At 56.2% G+C, this 18654-nt stretch overlaps 5 protein-coding genes across 5 annotated transcripts; all 5 read left to right on the top strand.

Annotated features, from left to right (window-relative positions):
* Window positions 1–508: 508 nt before the first annotated feature.
* On the top strand, window positions 509–1729 carry LBRM_20_1360 (conserved hypothetical protein; the record flags this gene model as incomplete). The annotated part of the gene is made up of 1 exon (XM_001564370.1): window positions 509–1729. One exon carries the CDS (start codon window positions 509–511, stop codon window positions 1727–1729), a length of 1221 nt encoding a protein of 406 aa, XP_001564420.1.
* Window positions 1730–4232: 2503 nt separating this feature from the next.
* Window positions 4233–6590, top strand: LBRM_20_1350 (conserved hypothetical protein; the record flags this gene model as incomplete). Its single annotated transcript, XM_001564369.2, has 1 exon — window positions 4233–6590. The coding sequence occupies one exon, from the start codon at window positions 4233–4235 to the stop codon at window positions 6588–6590; it is 2358 nt and encodes a 785-aa protein (XP_001564419.1).
* A 2264-nt stretch (window positions 6591–8854) lies between these two features.
* LBRM_20_1340 (conserved hypothetical protein) lies at window positions 8855–11647 on the top strand (the record flags this gene model as incomplete). Its single annotated transcript, XM_001564368.1, has 1 exon — window positions 8855–11647. The coding sequence occupies one exon, from the start codon at window positions 8855–8857 to the stop codon at window positions 11645–11647; it is 2793 nt and encodes a 930-aa protein (XP_001564418.1).
* Window positions 11648–12979: 1332 nt separating this feature from the next.
* LBRM_20_1330 (conserved hypothetical protein) lies at window positions 12980–14083 on the top strand (the record flags this gene model as incomplete). Its single annotated transcript, XM_001564367.1, has 1 exon — window positions 12980–14083. The coding sequence occupies one exon, from the start codon at window positions 12980–12982 to the stop codon at window positions 14081–14083; it is 1104 nt and encodes a 367-aa protein (XP_001564417.1).
* Window positions 14084–15736: 1653 nt separating this feature from the next.
* LBRM_20_1320 (conserved hypothetical protein) lies at window positions 15737–17887 on the top strand (the record flags this gene model as incomplete). The annotated part of the gene is made up of 1 exon (XM_001564366.1): window positions 15737–17887. The coding sequence occupies one exon, from the start codon at window positions 15737–15739 to the stop codon at window positions 17885–17887; it is 2151 nt and encodes a 716-aa protein (XP_001564416.1).
* Between the last annotated feature and the right edge of the window lie 767 nt (window positions 17888–18654).

Below are 18654 nucleotides of genomic sequence, written 5' to 3'. Positions count from 1 at the left end.
TTGCCGCCACAACGTCTCACTCTCTCGTTGTTTTCCTTGTGGGGGCGATCCGCCTTGTATACGCTACTGCAGCGAGCAGGCTGTTACGCCAGCCCTTGCCACATCACGCTCTGTATTTTTTTCGCCCATCCGCCCCCTTCCGCTTTCTCTCTGCTTCTGGCATTCACTCTTCCATCGCTGCCGGGAGGGGGGTTTGTTATCTCTTGCTTATCGAAACTATTTCAGGTCTCTAAGAAAGGTATGAAGAATGTTTTCGCGAGGCACTAACAGCGCCACTGAAACCGCACCGGCTGCCACCGCCACCGATGCTCATCACAGTCAAGCGGGCATAAGCGGTGTGTCGGCGCCGCAGATTGACCTCGCTGGGCTTCTGCCAGAGGGGTGGGATGGCTCCAATAGTGTCCTTGCGCGTACAGTTGGACCGCTGCTCAGCAATCCGTACTTCAGCGCTGGTGCTGGGCTCTGGGTGCTTACGGTTGGTGGGGCCTTTGGTCGCCAAGCCTCCGTAATGCTCCAAGCTCTCATGCGGCGCAAGTTTGTCGTCTCTCTGGAGGTGTCGAACCGTGACAACGCCTATGATTGGATGTTGCGCTGGCTGTCCCACCAAAAAACGTTTAAGGTGCAACAGATGTCAGTGCTGACTCGGACGCCATCCATGGAGTACTCGTCCAGCGACCGCACGCGGGCGGAGTGCCTCTTCAGCCCGTGTCCGAATCAGCGGCACTTCTTCTTCTACGAGGGTCGCCCGCTGACACTGACGCGGCGACGCCGCGACAACATCAGCCCGGGCTACAGCGATGACATTTTCGAAACACTGGAGTTCACCACCATCGGCACGAGTGCCACAGTGCTGCAGAACATCGTAAAGGAGGCCCAGCAGTTTGCAGAGCAAGAGGACAGCGATCACACTGTAGTGTACATGAATGGTGGTAGCAGCTGGACTCGCCAATCCCGACCGCGTTCGCGGCGCGCCATTCAGTCCGTTGTGCTGCCAAATGGCATTTCTGAGTTTGTTCTAAGCGATGTCAAGAAGTTTCTCAGTTCGAGCTCCTTTTACAAGCAGTTGGGTGTACCCTACCGCCGCGGGTATCTTCTGCACGGGCCTCCAGGGTGCGGCAAGACGAGCTTTGTCATGGCGCTAGCCGGTGAACTGCGCCTCTCCATCTCTCTCCTTAACTTGTCGAATCGCAACCTCAACGACGAGTCGCTGACGTCCTTGCTGAACGAGGCGCGCGTAGACACGATTGTGCTGCTGGAGGACATCGACCGCGCCTTCAGCAATGAGTGCAACGTTACCATGAGCGGCCTCCTTAACGCACTCGACGGCGTCGGTGCCCAGGAGGGCCGCTTAGTCTTCATGACGACGAACCACGTGGACCTGCTGGACGCGGCGCTGATTCGGCCAGGCCGAGCAGATGTCAAGATTGAAGTCGGCCTGCTGGATGTGGATCAGTCGCAGCGCATGTACCGGAAGTTCTTCCCAAAGGCAACGGAGGATATGGTGGAGGCTTTTGGACGCAATTTTCCACCACATGTGATTAGCGCTGCCCAGCTACAGTCACATCTCTTTTTCCACAGAGACGACGCTGTCGCTGCGACTGTGGCGCTTCCCACATTCATTGCGAGCAGTCGCGCCTTCGACGCAAGCATAGAGCAAATGCGAAGCAAGAAAACGAGGCTTCAGAGGTCTCTACCGCGTGCGCCACTGCTTGACTTCGATACCACGTAGCGGCGATCCACCCGCCGCTCTCTGCTTGGCGCTGCCCCTCTTCGACTCTCCTTCTTGCTCTCCTCGGTTCTAGCCTCTCTTTGCTGGTGTTCTCAGTTGTTGATGTTTGTATGTGTGTGTTGGGGAGGGAGGGGGAGGAGTGCGCCTTCTCTCCTTCACTGTCCCCTCTCCCTCTCTTTTTTTTCTTGCCGCCCGATCCTCCATGTGTTCCCCGTGGTGCTTTCGTGGTGCGTTTGCGCCTCTTTGCCTCGACATGCCTGTTTTTCACCGCTTTCTATTCGCGTCCGTGAGCGCGGGGGGGAGGGATGCCGGTGTCCGTTGAAATCACGGGAAGCCTTCTGCGCTGTGCGCGGAGCTCAGCAGCTGCGCGTTCATTGTCTTCTCTCGCAGGGAAGTGTTTACGTGTGACCCTCTTCACAGTACTGTCTGTTCGTTCTCTCTTTTTTGTTATTGTTGCGTGTATCCTTGCCACCCGCAGTCCGTTTCATCACCAAAGACGCTATCAGCGATTTTTGGACGTGTGCGTGTGCCTGTTTCTTCTCAGGTGAAGGCGCCTTCCCCCCCCCCCCCACCTCCGCTTTGGTCTTCCTCCGTGTGCACGGTTTTCACCAGCATAAAACTGCGTCAAGTGTTTAACCGCGACGACTGACTTTAAAACGCACGCAAATGTGTGCAACCTGCATCAACGCCGCATCCAGCAGGGCAACACCTGCGAATAGAAAAAGGAAATAGGCACGGTGAAAGTCGCGCTAGCGTCTTCGAGCTCGAGTGGCGCGAGAGGCATCCTCTGTACCTCGCCCCAACGCTAACGTGTGCAGCTACAACAAAGCGGTGAGGGCAAGCAACTCCCGCAATAAGCAATGAGGGAGTCTCCACTGAATTGGGGGGAGGGGGACGATGCTTGACGTCTGCTCGCTTCGGGTACTCGCTGTACTCTCTCCCTCTCTTCCTCTGCGTATCCTCTTTTTCTTTCCATTTATTTCGCATTTATTTCCCACGCTTTCTCTACCGACCGCATTAGCGCTGCCATGCACATGCATGCACACACACATACACGCGGAAGTATCCCAACAGCAGTACTCCTTATTTCATAGAGTCATCGAACGCAAAAAAAAAAAGAAGTGACTTGATTAGTGGAACGACGGTCGTCAGGGTCGATTCACACACACACACACACACTGCGATTGGGTAGCAGTTTACGGACTCCCTCCTGATCACACGTCGCTGCTCGCTGCTGCTGTCACCTCACTTTTCGTTTCTGACTTTTTACTGGTGTCCCGTCGTTCTACGACTACACGCATCTTCGCCTATTTCCTTAGTTCTTCTAGTTCTCCCTGGATTGCACCCAGCCTCTGCTTCCCCCCCCCTTCTCTTCTAGCTTTCCCCTCCCTCTACGCTACCATCAGCACCCAGCTCGTTTTTCCTTTTCTGTTCTTTGCCGCCTTCTCCCGTAAACCCCGAGGGACGAAAGAGGCGTTTTTCGCATTTTCTTTTTTTGCTGAGACACGTCACGACTACCACGGCCACTGCTGCTGCTTATTTCGTTGGTTTGTGTGTGTGTGTGTGTTTCGTTGGGCGTGTTTGCCTGTGCGCTTAGCTCTTCTTTTTATTGTGGGTTGTTGGTTGCTTTTGCTTTCCCACTTCTTGTATATATGTAGATATACCTCTTGTACGGCGCACCATTCACATCAGCTGCACTGTCAAGGAACTGACGTGCCCTGCCAATCCTGCAAGTGTTTCCATTTGTTTGCACTTGCTACCAGCGCACCTCTTTCTCTCTCAGCACAGTGAGGGGGTGCGTTTCGGTGTTGTGAGTGTGCATGTCTCTGCGTGCTAGTGCGTAATCCAGTTGCTGGTTGTTGTTTTTTGTGCGTTTCCTGTCATGGTCGTACCAGCGTTGTCTTTCCTCCCCTGCGCTCTCCCCCTTTTTTTTGCCCTTCTCTGTTACATACACATAGACCAATCATATATAAGCATCTCGCCGTGCCTACCTCCGCCTCGCCTGCCTCTCCCTCGCCCTCTCACTCCCTCCTCACCGCTCACTAGCCCCCACTGGACAGGCTCACGTAAGCGTGAGAAGTTGTATCTGAGCGACGGTGGGCATTTACCCCTTTTTAGCCGCCCACGACGCATATAATTGCCTTTGGTGTGTTTGTGGGTGCGTGTGCCTTCGGGGCCAGTGTCGCATCTGGTTTTCGTTTTTCTTATGGTCCCTCGTGCTTTCTGTTCCTCTGCCTTTTCCCTCTCCCTCTTTTTGGACGGCCGCGCCGCTGTGTCATCAACATTCCTCTTCCTCCACCACTTTCTCCCGCTCTTCTTCCCCTTGTCCCTGTGTTGTACCCTCTTCGCCGCTGTCGCTGCTGTCTTTTTCGCTCATCCCTGTGGACATATCAGCCAATTACCCCCCCCCTCCCCCCGTTTACCTACTCTTTCCTTCCCTAAAAATTGACCCTTATTTCTTCGTTTCTCTCTCCTTTAGCTGCATCGTCGCAGGCATACGCCCATGCGCTCGTTTATCAGCCACCGCAGGGCTGTGAGCTTTGGCGTTGATGTCGGCACCTCGTCCATCGCGCAGCCGCGCTGCATTTCCTCTTTCCATAGACTTACACACACCCACGCTCTGGGAGGGGGGTCATCGTCTATCTCCCGGGGCTTCCCTATAGAGCACGGTGTTCGCCGGAACTACGGCACAACGGCTATCCTCTTGAAACAGCACCAGCCCACCAACACCGGCGCCTCTGCGGCATCGTCGCGCGCGAGCGGTCAGGCAAGCCGCAAGCAAACGCGGCAGAAGGAGGCGGCGGACTATGGTACTGCAGGAGCCCTTGTGGAGCCTGCGCTAGATAACGTTACGGCGGCAGCGTCCCTGCCGCTCGCCGCGTCGTCGTCGGAGGCCGTCCTGTCGACCGGGACCGGTACTACATCGTCGGTGTCGCGTAACGTGTCAGGACAAGGCGCTGCATGCAGCGCCAAGGCGGTAAGGCGAGGACGTAGAAGGCAGGAGGCAGCCGCCGTCAGTGCAGCACGTCGCTCCAGCACACCATCGTCCAACCTGGTCCCCTCCTCTCCTTCTTTTCCGTCACATGAGCGTCCCTCTGATGCCGTGGCCACCCTACCGCCGCTCGAGCCGCCGATGTCGTCTCTTGTCGCTGGCGAAGACGGCATCGTCGTTACAGCGTCGTCGTCTCAGGGAAAGAAGCGTGGAAAGCGTGGATCGACGGGCTCACCCTCGCCTTCGGACCCGGCGGGTAGTGCTGTCGGCGGTTTGGGGTCAACTGGGGCCGTCGCCGCGAATACGGCGGACACCGCTGCACCGACGCCGTCCTCTCTCTTCGGTTCACCGCAGCCGGTCTACTACACGCACAATATGATGGACACAACGCCCCGCACGGAAGAGCAGCGCGTCGCGGAGCGGTGCAGCATTACGAAGCTGATCATGGTCTCCGGTTCAGTGTCCTTTCTCTTCACGACTCTTCCGCGTAGCGAAGGGCCGCTGAAGATGTACGTGAAGGACCTCAATCGCGCCCAGGCGCCGTCGTATGACTCCGTTAGAACACTTGGCAAACATGTCGCTCACAACCAGTATAATGCTGCGATGAGCACCGAGAACGAGAGGGGAGTCGGTGTGAATTCGGCTGCCGGCACGCCGACGCTTCTTGCGCTTTCGGAAAAGCAGTTCCTCGAGTTGCGGCAGCGCCTCTGTGCGGAGCAGCTTGCCACCAACACTGTCTTCATTCATGTGCGTGAAATGGAACAGCTGGTGCCACCGCACCACCTTCAGCTTCCTCCCTTGACAACCGTAGAGACGAGCGAAAGTGGTGATGCACAGAGCGCTGCCTCATCCGGTGAAGCGGCTGCATGCAACCAGCGGGAAGGCAAGACGCGCGGTCGCCGCGGACGTCGTCGTGGTAGTGTTCGCCCCGTGCGTCCTTTGTCGACCCCTGTTGCCGCCTCAACCCCACATACAGCGCCGCTGCCGACGCTTTCTCCGGTGGAGCGCCTTCTCGCTTTGCAGGCGTGGAAAAAAGAGGCGGCGCGCCGTGCCGAGGAGACGCAAGCGCGCTACCCTGTTCCTGCTCATTATCACGCCATTACGCGGGTGCGCTTCCACGATCCCCACCAGACAGACTTGACGGTAGCGATGGGCAGCGGGTGGTCCAAGAGCATTGACTCCGTCCTGCGCGCGATTGTGCGCAGCATGCCGCAAGACAAGCGTGGAGCCGAGTCGGGCAGCTCCGGCAGCGACAGCGACGCCAAGTGGCTCACCGCTGAAGCGGAGGAGGACGACAGTGACGATACAAGCCCGCCCTTCCCGATGCCCGACCCATCCATGTACAGCAGTGAGGTGAGCATGCACGTCGCCAATGACGCACCAGAAGCGGAGGAGCTTCGCTTCCTCACCTCTCCCTATACAGTGAAGCCACTGCTGACGGTGTGCGCCAGCTGCGTGCCGCGCCGCGAGGCGTGGATCGGCACGTGCGCACCTGGCCCATCAATTGCGCCTGCCACGGATGTGGAGTCGGGGTGGAGTCCCTACTTGTTGAGGGCGGTTCCAACGGTGCCGCGCTACTCGACCCGTATCACTATCATGCTCGAGCACGATGAAATGGACCCTTCCGACCTCGTCTCCCTCGCAGAGATCAGCACGGCACGCAAGTCTTCCCCACCCTCTGGAGCAGAGCTGCATCCGTCGCCGGATCGGCAGCAAGACGTCACGATTTGCGGTGGCGGCGTGGACTCGACGGGGCAGAAGGTGGGGGCTCCGAAAGGGAGCTCGCTGATGCCTGATGGGGCGGACTTCACAGTGCCTAAAAAGCCACTGCACTTGTACTGCCTTGTGCAAGATGCGGGCGAGTACTAGCGCGCCTGCACCCACTCAGGGCGAGGTGTTTGGGCGAGCGCGAGAAAAGATGGAGGGACTGTCGGCGGGCGCAGCGCGGATTTGTCGCTCTCTCTCTCTCGCTCTTTTCTATCAGCCGCGAGGTCGGAAACAAGAACAAAAGAGAAACCATGTGAGCAACGGTGAAGCAGAGGTTGCCGTGTCCTTTTTCCTCCACCTACTCAGGACCCACCTACTGTGCAGTACGTGTGTGTCTGCATAGATGCGCTAGAAAACCCTCAAGGCCTCAAGCCAAAGTGCAGCGTGTAATAGAGAGCGCATACATTTTTTTCCTTTTCTCGCATTTCCCTAAGCACCGACACTGGCGGCCACATGGATGCGTGTGAGCTGTGCGTGTGTGACCGTCGATTTTTTCTGTTCTGACTTTTCATTCCTTTTCTGCTCTGCTTATCTGATGAACTTGATGCTCTGCTCATTTCATTACAATCGGTGATGTATGATGAGGAGAAACAATATGTCAGTGTGTGTGTGTGTGTGGATGAGGTGTAGCGTACGTGGCCGAGTGGGTTTACCATGTCTGATTTGCTGCTCGAAACCTCCTCGATGTCTCTCCATTTGGTATGTTTTCGCTGTGTGCTTGTGTGTGTGTGCATCTCATTGCTGAGGGCCGTGGACGTTTCCATCTTCGTTAGCAAGAGTACAAAAAACGACGTGTGCGGCAGTCAATGTCGTCCTCCTGCCTCCCCCGTCACACTCGTACGTGTGTATGCGTCACGGCGTGTTGTTTCACCCTGCGGGTGAGTGCTCGCCATGTAGTCAAAGCGCACCCGCGTGCCAGATGGGGTGGCGGTGTGTGTCTGCTCACGTTTATGTGTGTTTTTGTTCATCTGATCTTTCTCTCTTCCCTTGCTCCTCGTACCTGTGTAGGCCCGTAATCGTTTCTGAGTAGTGACGGGGTAAGTGTCGTGTGTAGCGGATCCCTCTCTCGCTCCCTCTGCACGCCCGTCTGCGTGTCTGGCCCCCTCGCACGCAGTGCTTTCTTTTCCTGTCTTCTTTTTCCTCTTCTATTGATTCCTTCTATTGAGTTGAAGGGGTCTGTGGCCTTTTGTACGTACGTATGTGTGTGTGTGTGTGTATCACTGGGCACACTTGTATTATGCCCGCCGCGTATGTTTCGCTGTGTCGGTGCTTCTTTTGTTGTTGTCTTTCTTGCCATTGTAATCCTTCCCTCCCTTCCTCTACCTGTGGTTTCTCTGTTACGCTACGGATAAGTTTTCAATTGTTCTGTGTTTGGGGGGGCGGGGGGGGGGGGCGGGAGCGTCTAACCCGGGTGCACATACACACATGCACTCCTTGACATGCCTCCATCACTCAATTCTTTCTTTGCTTGCCGTTTCCCGCAGCGCTTCCTCATTGCTTTGTCACTTTGTGGTGATGCGCTCCTCCTCGTGCTGTGACTGCGGTGTGTGTGTGTGTCTCTCTCTCTCTTCCGCAAGGGCCGTTGGCGTTGGCTCCCCCCCCTCCCCTCCCTGCCTGCGCGTTTCTACTGTCCGCGTGGGTGTAAAAGCGAGTGGCGTACTTTTTGTTTGTACTGGCGCTGGGCTCTTCTTTTCCCCAACGGCAGACTAGAGAAAACTTTGAACAGACAAAAGGGGGAAAAAGGTGTGGCACTGTAGGTTGCCTTTGGAGCCCGTCATCACGTGGGTTACCGCACCGAGACGCGCCGCTCTGTCCGTTTCTCTCTCTCCTTCCCTCCCTCCCTCTCTCTATTTGAAGATGGATGGTGAGGAGGAGGGTGCACAGGATCGACGCCGCGAAATTTGCCTTGTGCGCAAAATGGTCAGCTACGCTTCATCGAGTGGCGCGCCGCCATGATGGAAAAGTGGTATCTCGCTGTTGACGTCGCAGCTACGGCGTGGTCCCTGAGTGAACACAACGTACATACACACACATGCGTGTCCCATGCAACAGTCGACCGCGACCCCGCTTTTCCTTTGGGCTTGTGCACCCCCGCCTCTCATCCGATGAACCTCATCCCCCATACCGTATGTGGTCACTCCCTCTGTCCTTCTTTCAAACTTTATCTCATGCATAAGCGTTCGCCGCGTTCGCCGCCTTCGCCATACGGTCAATCGCTTTTTGACTTTGGCTTTCCTCGCGCTCCTTTCGCCAGTAGACAAGTGACGCTTCTCAAAGCACCCACCTCAGACCCTACTTCACCCTTTACCTATCTCATACCACGGCCCACTCGCTCAGAGCCAACGTGGACAAGGGGAAAGGGAATGATGGAGCCTAGGTCACACAGCCGCAGCGTTAAAGGCACACACAGCAGCACTGCACCAGCGGCAAATGCGGACAGGAAAAAATTGCAGACGACTGATGCAAAGCTGTCCTCTGGTGTGTCTGCGCCAGCGTCAACAAGTGGCACCCGGCCTGCGTCGTCGTCCAGGCTGCGCTCGTCTCAACGGCAAGGAAAGCGCCAGGTGTCGTCCTCTTTCTCCCCTGTGCGTATCAGAGGCACGAATGGAAATGGCAGCACTGTCATGGAGATGTCGAAGATCACTGCCAACTCCCTCGCCTCTATCAACCACAGCCTTTTCACGCAGGCTAAGCTGACATCAAAGCAGATCCGCAGTCGCATTCTGAAGGAATACCTGCAAGCACACAGCGCCGGTGCGCGCCTGATTGAGAACCAGTGGGCGGAAGAGTACCAAACCATCTGGCAGAGCTTCCTGGACGCATCGTACACTCCACAAAGTCGCGAAATTAAGCGCCTACTAGGCCACACTCAGCTAGTGGAGTTGACGTGCCAGCAGAAGCTACAGCACGCCCATACAGTGACCTACTGTGCCCTGAGTGGCATTGAGCAGTTGGTGCAGCGTATCACGGACGCTGGCACGTGTATTCGCAATGACACCAACGTGTTGGCAGAGAAACCAGACCTGTTTCTTGGTCCCACTGACGCCAAAGAATTGTGTCAGCATGCGATGAGAAACGGAAGCGCTGCATCGGCAACCATGCACGTGCGCGGCAACCCGAGGCCTGAGGTATGTGGCATCGATGTAGTCCTTTCTGATCCCCATCCATTGGCGTTTCAGATCTCACAGGCGGACCACGATGAGCGTGAGCGACTTAGCCGCCTCTTCAACAGCGTTCTTGACAGCATTGGCGCTGACAGCGAGGAGAGAAGCGTCGGCGGCTCAACATCTAGCATGTACGGCACTATTCAGGCGGCCAGTGCGTTAGGGACGCAGTCCACGACGGACTGCCCTCTACCGATGCCGCACAGCCGTAATGAGGGGGACTCGGCTCGATGCACTGAGTGCTCCTCACCCACCCCACCCTCGACGCGTTGGCAGTGCCGCCAAGACGATCTGGAGCGCGTTGAAGCCAAGCGTGATGACAGCAGTCTGGGGAATCTACAACCGGAGCGCACACAGTACGTGCGCGACCTGCAGAGCCAGCTCGACGCGCTTGGTGTGGGCTTTGTACAGCTCATGAATCGCATTCAGGCCCAACACCAGCGGTATCAGCACACGATCGCCTCTCAGCAGGTGGTGCTAGATTCGCAAGCCACACGACTGAAGCTTGCCGACGATGTTCTTCGCAACACCGTGGCACAGGGACAGATCGAAGCGCTGAGCGCTGTGGCTGCCGCTAAGCAGCTCTCGCTGGAGTTGCGTGAGCGGATGGATGTCAGCGAGAGAAACATGAACGCAGCACTTCAGGCACTCATCGAGCAGAGCGCAGAGGTCTGCTTTGACAAGAATGTCCTGAAGGAGTACGACTCGCGCACTACCGAGAAAGAGAACTGCCTCTGCGCGTTCATGACGCGCATGGAGCGGCAGGCAGTGGAGCAGGCTGATGTGCTGCGGAAAGCGCAAGATGGGGTCGAAGAAATCTGGCAGCTGCGAGAGCAGTGGTTACTCCAGCTCTCGTCTGGGGCAGCGAGCGAGGCTGGTGTGATCCTCAGAGAACCTCAGGCAGCCGCCCGGAATGTGACACCCCTTCCCCCTCCTTACGGGGCAAAATTGAAAGAGTGTGATCGAGCGACCCTTCTCGCGTTCCTCGAACGTCTCACCATGCATTGCCCCAAGGCTACCACGCATGTCATTTCGGCTCTTGATGAACACGAGGTCTTCTGCGCTAGGCACCCGCAAGAGGCGGCCGCCTCGCGAGAGCAGCTGGCACGTACAGCTGCCGTGGTGCAACTCCTTCAAAAACTGGACGAGGAAGGGCGACTGCACTGCAGTGCACATCACACGAGTGAGGCTCTTTCTGTGCGTCTTCGTCGACTTGTTGAGCAACACGATGCCTACATGGACTTTAACGAGACCTACGCACGGGCGCTGGTGCGGCAAGCGGATGCAGAGCGGCGGCAATACGCACCGGACACAGTCGCCTTCTTCGACTCTCGTACGCCTGTGCCGGAGCAAGTAAGCAGCGTCGCGAGTAGGCGAGTCACACCTGTTAGGGTGCAAACGAATGGAGAAAATCATAGTGGCGCCACGTCGTCTTCAGCAGCAGCGCTGTACTCTGCCGCGGAGCTCAAGACAAATTTGCCGGCACTGCCAAAGATGCCATACCTCAGCATCTGGACGCGCAAGCAGCAGGAGCTACAAGAGCAGCAGTACGCGGCAGGTGCCGTGATTGGCGGCGCGAGCAGCAGCACCGTCGGCGCCGTTGTGGGCTATCTGGAACGTTACCCGTCCTGTTTAGCCGCTCCTACGGCTGCGACAAGAGTTGCGGCGCCCTCGGCCGACTTGTTCGAAGCGATCCCCTCGTCGACGCGGTCACGACTGCACACGGCAATTAGCGCGTCCGCCCTCACGTGTGTCTCCGCAAGTAACCTCCCTCCGCCGATTCCACCGCGCAAAGGGTTGGCGTCCTACGTCATATCCACGTGTGGTTCGTCAACGGAAAACACTGAGGGTAGTGCTGCCACGGCACGGCAACAGCAGCCAGAGAAAGAGGAACACACAGTCACGAAAGAGAAACGTAAACCCCTCATGCTCTTCCGCGGAGGCGATCACCAATTCATTCAGCGGGAGCGCGAGATGTTTGTGCAGGAAGACTGAGTGCGGGGATGTCCAAGGAAGTGTTGGTGGTCGAGCTAGTGTGTGTGTGTACGTTGATGTGCAATGGTGCACTCAGCCAAGGACCTGTGCCCGCACTCGACAGCTATGGTGCTGTGTGGTCGTCGTTTGCGAGTCCTCGCACCATCCTAGGGGCGTGGCGATGGGTGGGACGTATCGACTGCCCTCCCAACACCCGCGCACATGCGCCTCTTTCTCTGTCCTCCTGCGATACTAGTCTACCATGTACATTATGGAATTTACCAACACGTACACCCACCCACCCACCCACCCACCCGAACAAAAAGGCACTGGCACACACAGTAGACATTCTCCTCACGCTGCCGCCTTTTTTTGTCTGTGTGTGTGTGTGTGTGTGTGTGTTTGCCGTGTACGTGGGCGATTGCTCTGCTGGTGTGTATTTATTGATTTGCTGTCACCACCATCACACGGCTTTCCCCTTTCTTTTTTTTTTTTCACGCATGTAGGCACAACTGCTCCCGTTGCCATGTATGGTGTCAAAGGAGTTTAGTACCGCTGTGGAACCTCAACTACGAGGAGGGATGAGAAGGAAGAAAAAGAGAAGCAAACAGAAAGTAATATCCTACCGCACCTCGCTCTTTCTCTGAAATACGGCACAGACTTCAGCAGATTAGGGCGTTTTCCACTCCGAAACTTGGTTGGCAACTGCGCTTTGGTAGTCCCGCACCACCCCTCTTTTTTTGTTTGTAAGAGTGGAGTCGGTCGCAATGACTGATGAGAGTGGGTGGGCAAAGCGTCAATCTTTGTATACGCGCGTACCCATCCCCTCTTCAGTGTTCTGGGCCGAATCACATCGGTCTCTCTCTCTCTCTCGCATTTGCGGACGCGTCCACTTCCTGGCCGCTTCCGCTGCTCATCATTTTCTCCTTTCCCCGACCCTTTTGCTCACCTATTCCCCACCGCTGAGGTGCCTGCCGCATCGTCGAAACCTTGACTTCTTTTGACCGTTGGCAACATAAAATTTGTGGCCACACGTGCGCACACAATCAATATTCTATTCATCTGGCGGGTGTTGCCTTCCACAAAGAAAAGCTAACAACGATGCAAATCACCAGTACACCGTTAGTGCCAATCCCCACCCCCCACAGAGAGAGAGAGACGACCCTCTTCTATTGTTTTGAAAGGTAAGCCGATAACATCAATCGTGTTGGTTTTGTGCAATCTGCGACAACACAGCTGCGACCAGGGCCCTTCAGTCCTAAGTCCGTCGTATCTCTTTCGCTGCATGCTCAACATTTGCCACCCACCGAGCAGCTTCCTCTCCTTTCCCGTTGGAGTATTACTTCAAGCAGCATGTACCGACGCACACGAATGCACTACGGTGTCTTGGCCGTCTTTGTGAAGGAGCTCAAGAAGGTCCCGGCTTACCTCTCCTACAAGGCAAGGGAAGGCGCGAGAACGTATGTGGACTCCGCATCCAAGGCAGTTGAGTTTTTGAAGGGAGAGGACCTAAACGAGGACCCGGTCATGCGCAGCAAGCGGCGCCAACACCGAGATATGTACCAGGCCATCCTCCGCGAGCAAGCTGTAAAGGTGCAAGAAGATGCGGCGCAGAGGCGGGCGAGTCTGTCGTGGAAAGAAAAGCTGCAGCTCTCCTTCAAGGAAGCGAAAGAGAGCGTGGCACAGATGACGTCGGCGAAGGCCGGCGCGATGGCGCTGCTGCAGCACTGCACGGCCTCCCATGCAGCGGAGGTTGCGCTAGAGCAAGGCATTGATGTGAAGAACGTTCAGGTAGTCTTTGAGAAGGTGGCGGCGAACAATTCGGTGGGTTACGAGGAAGTCGTCGTTGGCTACATCGATGCGCCAGTAGCATCGAAGGAGGAGGTGATGGCGTTCGCCGAAAAACTCCACAAGGCGTGTCCAGTGGCAAGAAGCATGCACATTGAATGGCGTCAAGGCAGCGCGGACGTGCGCGAGCAGGGGAATGAATCCTTCCTACGCGGTGATGGACGGCGGGGTGAAATGGAGCAGGTCACCAGAGGGGTAGAACGGGCCGAGAATCACACTGGCAGTAGCCCCAGTGACTTCTCTTCTACTCCCGACGCAGCATCGACAGTGTATGCGGAGAACATGCCAGCGGGGATACCAGGCTCCCGAAGAACTTTTGCATCGATGTCGAGTTGGGCGAGCCGAGGCGGCGGCAGTGGAGACCTCCGAGATGACGAAGGCGAGCTGCATTTTCCAAGCTTGAAGAGAAGAGACGCAGCTCGGAATTACACGTGTCACGACAGGAGTGACACCAAGGAGCCATCAAAGGAGACGTGCACCGCTAGCTGTCCGCCACCGCCACCACTCGAATCAGAGCCTAGCGCGGCGATACAGCCGGCGTCAATGAACAGTGGCACAGCCTCCTGCTCGTCCCCCCAAAGTCCTGAAGCAGCTCTAAACAAGCAGTAAGACCGAAAAGAGAACGAATAACCCGGATGTTGACACGTTGTTGTGTTTTTTTTTTTTCGCGTCCACAGCGCTGCTTTTGATTATACGTTGTTGTTTCCGCGGTTTCACATACTGCACATGCATAAGTGTGTGCTCTTTTTCTCACTTGTGTGCGTGCATGTAAGCAGCGAGCGACTCGCGGCACTGACCCCGCTGCCGGAGAGTAGGCATGACACGCACATCTTACCTCTTCTACCCTTCGACTGTTTCTTGTGTATTGACGCTGTCGCACCCCTATTCGTACCTGGCCTATATTCTCTCTAACCTTTGTTCAGAATCGCACAGCTCCATCACAGATGTGTCCAGTACACAGACACACGCACACACACACACACACACACACGCATACACTTTCAAACAAACGCGCCTTGCAGAGGTGGTAAACACGCCTGAATGATGTTTAGACCCAGATATCCAGTGCATCGTCGGTGCAGTGTGTGTCTGTGTTGTCCTTCCTTGCTGATTGACCTTCCCGGAGGATTTTAAGAGGAGGGATCAAGCGAAGCAAGTCCGTACGAGGGTTCTATGTGCTGCACCGAGAGAGGGAAAGAACGGTAAAAATGTGCACTGTCAGATGTTTATTTGCTGACAGGCACACAACTCACCGATACGCCCTCTCCCTCTTCCTCTTCACCTCTGCCTGCTACCTCGGATTTCTCTCGGGCGCCCCTCTTTATGATGATACCCTGATACAACTGTTGTCTTTTCCCTCTCCAATGTCCTTTTCTCCTCTCTTTCTCTGACGCACATTCATACGGAAAGACACAGCAAGTGCGCACTAAATTGAGAACGAAAAGTTGAGTGAACGCACCACCCCAAGACGCAAGAGACAGTCGAGGGAGGGACGGTGAGGGCGCCAGTAGACAAACAAGAATAAGTGAGGCTCTCGCCAGTCGTGCAGCTCACATATGCGCTGTTGCTCTTGTCATTAAATGGGTGCCTCTCTTTTGAGTGTATGACAAGTTTTTCTTTTTAGTTTCCGTGGCAAAGAAGGAAAAAAGGAGCGAACTAGTCGCGCTGGCTCTGAGGCAGTTCTCAAATCGATTCAAAGCGTTCGTTTTTGCGTGTCTCTCTCTCTGTGTGTGTGTGTGCCAGTGCGCGCGCACCATTGCCTCTTCCGCGCCTCGCACGTCTTCCTTTCTTCTCCTTTGCTTTTCGCTACTATTATTACCCAGTCTTGCGTCGTTTGGGGGGAGGGACCGGCGCTCTTCGCGGTCGAGCTTTCTCTCCTGCCTTTAGGCTTCACACTACACGAACAAATTTGCGCTCTTGCGGGGGTGAGAGGAAGGGAGGGGGGGGGGCAGTGCCGCCTTTTCGATTGTCACCACGTACGCCTGTATCTTACTGCTTAGACGCACGGGAGGATATAGTCGGGCTCAGGCTGAGCCAATAGCTGGATCATCAGAAGGTCCAAAAGAGTTACACACAAATACACCCGCACGCTTTGAAATGGGGTGCTGTTGCCCAGGCGAGGAAGGTCTATCGAACACTCGCAGGACGTCTGAGTCGACCGACAGGCAGCGCGGGAAGCGCAAAGCAGCTGAGAAAACTATTAATTCGGCTAAAAAGGCCATCTTAGGAGCAGCCGCCGCAGCGGGGGCCCCGGCTGATGAGATGAGGGCGCGCGTACGGCGGCGGGCATTGGAGGCGCTGGTCGAGTCCCTTCACGCCGGTGAATCGAGGGTCCCTACCATGAAGTGGCGGCGACAATATCTCAAAACGCCCGGTATTGGCTCTGCTGTGATATCTGCCATTGCGAACCACATCCAAGGCCTGCCGGAGGGTGTGTCGGACCCTATAACGACTGCGCCACAGTTACTGCTGAATCGACCGCGGCACCAAATCCGTACGCTGGACATGCGCGCCTTGCGCGCCGGTGACGATGGTTTTGTGGAGATGATGAGTGCGCTGCTGGGTGACACACTCATCAAGAATGTAATCTTTGCTGGTAATGAAATCACCGACGACGGTGTACGCCGACTTGTTAGTCAGATACACAGGTACACCGGCATGCCAGGAGTGGAAGGTGGCACCTCAGCGGCCGCGGCAGCAGCGGTGGCCGCAGGGAGTGTATCCCAGAAGAGTCTTCCATGCAAGCTGAGTCTGCTCGCACTCACCGATAACTTTATCACCTCGGACGGCATCGCAACCTTTACCACCGTGGCTCCACTTTTCCTCTGCCTGGAGCAGCTCGAGGTGGGTCGTGGGCAGAGTGCAGGCAGTGGCGATATGGACGACGTCCGCGACACCCTCAGCGCACAGAACATCGCAGCCCTCTCCGCGTACGTTCAGCAAACGCCGAAGCTGGTGACCTTTATTTACAAGGGAAACGGAAACTACCGCACCCGCAACGGCTTCACGCCGCCGGGGATGGCCGCGTTTGTCGATGCCGTGGTTGGTCACAGTGCTCTGAAGGAGCTCTATCTGCAGGAGTGTTTCAGCACAAAGCCAGCGATGGTGGGACCTCTCACGATGCAGGCCCCAAGAGGCGAGAAGGCGACTGTGACAGATGAGGTGGATGTCCTTTGGACAGAAGAGAGTGTGCAGCAGTCCATGCAGGCGCTCGCCACAGCGCTCAATGCCCCCTCTAGCCATCTGACCACACTTACTCTCCGCTTTCCCCTCAGCGACGAGGCGGTCCAGACGCTTTCCATTGGTATCGCACAGGCGCCGCATCTTCTCAACCTCTGCCTGCGCGGCTGCGACCTCTCGAGCAAGGCGCTTGCTGTAATCGGTGACGCTCTCTGTACGAATAAAGCGCTGCGCCTGCTCGATGTGTCCTACCAGTCCAACGCGATCGCCCATCCTGCCCTCTTGGCGGAGCTGCGCGGCTCAACCAAGCGGCGCATATCCCTTGTCTCGACGATGGGCTACACTGCGTTGGATATGACGCGACAGGATCTCAGCAGGGGTAACTCCGAGATTCTATTGCGCGAGGAGGTTCAGCATCCGCTGCACCCTATTATTCGTAGCCTCCACCGGAACCGCTCCCTTTCGCATCTCATGATGCTCGGACTGAGCATTTCGACGGATGACATTGAGGAGCTGTGCGCCTGCATTGAGCGCAGCGGCAATCGCACCCTTACAGAGGTTTGGTATACCCACGCTGGCAGCGAGGCGCTCGACATGAAGCTGGAGGACTTCCTCGCATCCAACCGGGAACGCGGCGCTGGCGGCATTGGCAGCGGCGCAGCGATTGGCGCTTCCTTTGGCTACTCCCCCCTTGCCAGCACTCACGGAGGGACGACGTCCGCGGCGGGCAGCACGAACACTATGCCTTTCCCTGATGCGGCCTCCTTGTCCGACAGCAGCGAGTTGCCGACGAAGCAAAGAACAAAGTTCTCCTCCAGCCTGCGTCGTGGAAACACGAGCATCTCACATGGCCTTGTTCCCACTTTGATCTCCATTCCTCTCCACCCACCGCTCAATAGCAACATTCCAAGCACAAGCATTAGTGGTGGTGCGGCAGATGTGATGAATGGCGATCGTCGGACCCCGCTGTCCTCTCTGGAGAGTACACAGACTATTCGAAAGGCAGACACGGCAGACACGGCGAACGCGGCGACGCGCATGGTGACAAGCGCCTCACCTTCACAGGTGGCGGTATCAATGACTTGCATCAGCAGCAATACGCCCGCGGCGCGGCTGACTCCCACAGCGGGCCTAAAAAGCAATGACAGGAGTTTTCTCAGTTTGCGGTCCGGGGACATCACCGAGGACGCCGGTACAGTGCCGTACTATTCTCGGACGCATCGGGAACGGTAAAGGGGGAGAAGTAGAGAACAATAGAACTAGGAGAGGAACTGCGCCATTCATGCAGTGCGTGTGCACTACAGTTGTGCTGGTGGCGACTCGTCCCCTCCTCTTCCCCACCCATCTCTCTCTCTCTCTTACTGTTTTGTGGGTTTGTGCAACGCTTTTCTGCTATAGTGGGGTGGGCGTACCTTCTTTGCGGGGAGACGTGCAGAGTCCCTCGATTTAAAGCCGGTGCTTTTCTGAGCGACACGTCTCTCAAGGCAAAGCTGCTCTTCTGCTCTCTTATAATGACATTTCGCCTCACGCTCTTTTTTTTTTTTCGACACGGCGGTTCGCTTATATACGAATCTTCACTGATTCTGAACTGAAACCTCATATGGCAGAGGACTTCCTCTCTCTTTGCAATCTTATCCACCTGCTGAGAGAGGACTCTGTTTTCGTTCGTGGCGACTGTAATCGGGAGCGCCACGCAGCGGCGTGCTGACGGTGTGCATCAGAGCACCTCAGCATGTACTTGTTACACCTTCACGTAAGGCTAAACGCGCTTTTTGCTTTTTTTCGTTTTTTTTTTTTCGCATTGCTCTGCCTCCACCCACCCCTCGTTCTCTCCTGCTGTGGGTGTGTGCGTGCGCGCTCGTTGTGTTCCCCCCCCCCTCCTCCCGAGCTAGAGTACATATGCGCTTCTGTGCATCTCATTGCATTTCGCCAACCTCGTGACTTTCTAGTCGCCAAGTCGAAACTTTAAGGGGAAGGGTGCGGGTGCGCGTGTGCCTCAG

The sequence above is a fragment of the Leishmania braziliensis genome, assembly GCF_000002845.2.
Source record: "Leishmania braziliensis MHOM/BR/75/M2904 contig, possible fusion of chromosomes 20 and 34".
Lineage (NCBI taxonomy): Eukaryota > Euglenozoa > Kinetoplastea > Trypanosomatida > Trypanosomatidae > Leishmania > Leishmania braziliensis.
Note: the sequence above shows the minus strand (reverse complement) of the source record. Positions and strands in the feature narration are given on the sequence as shown.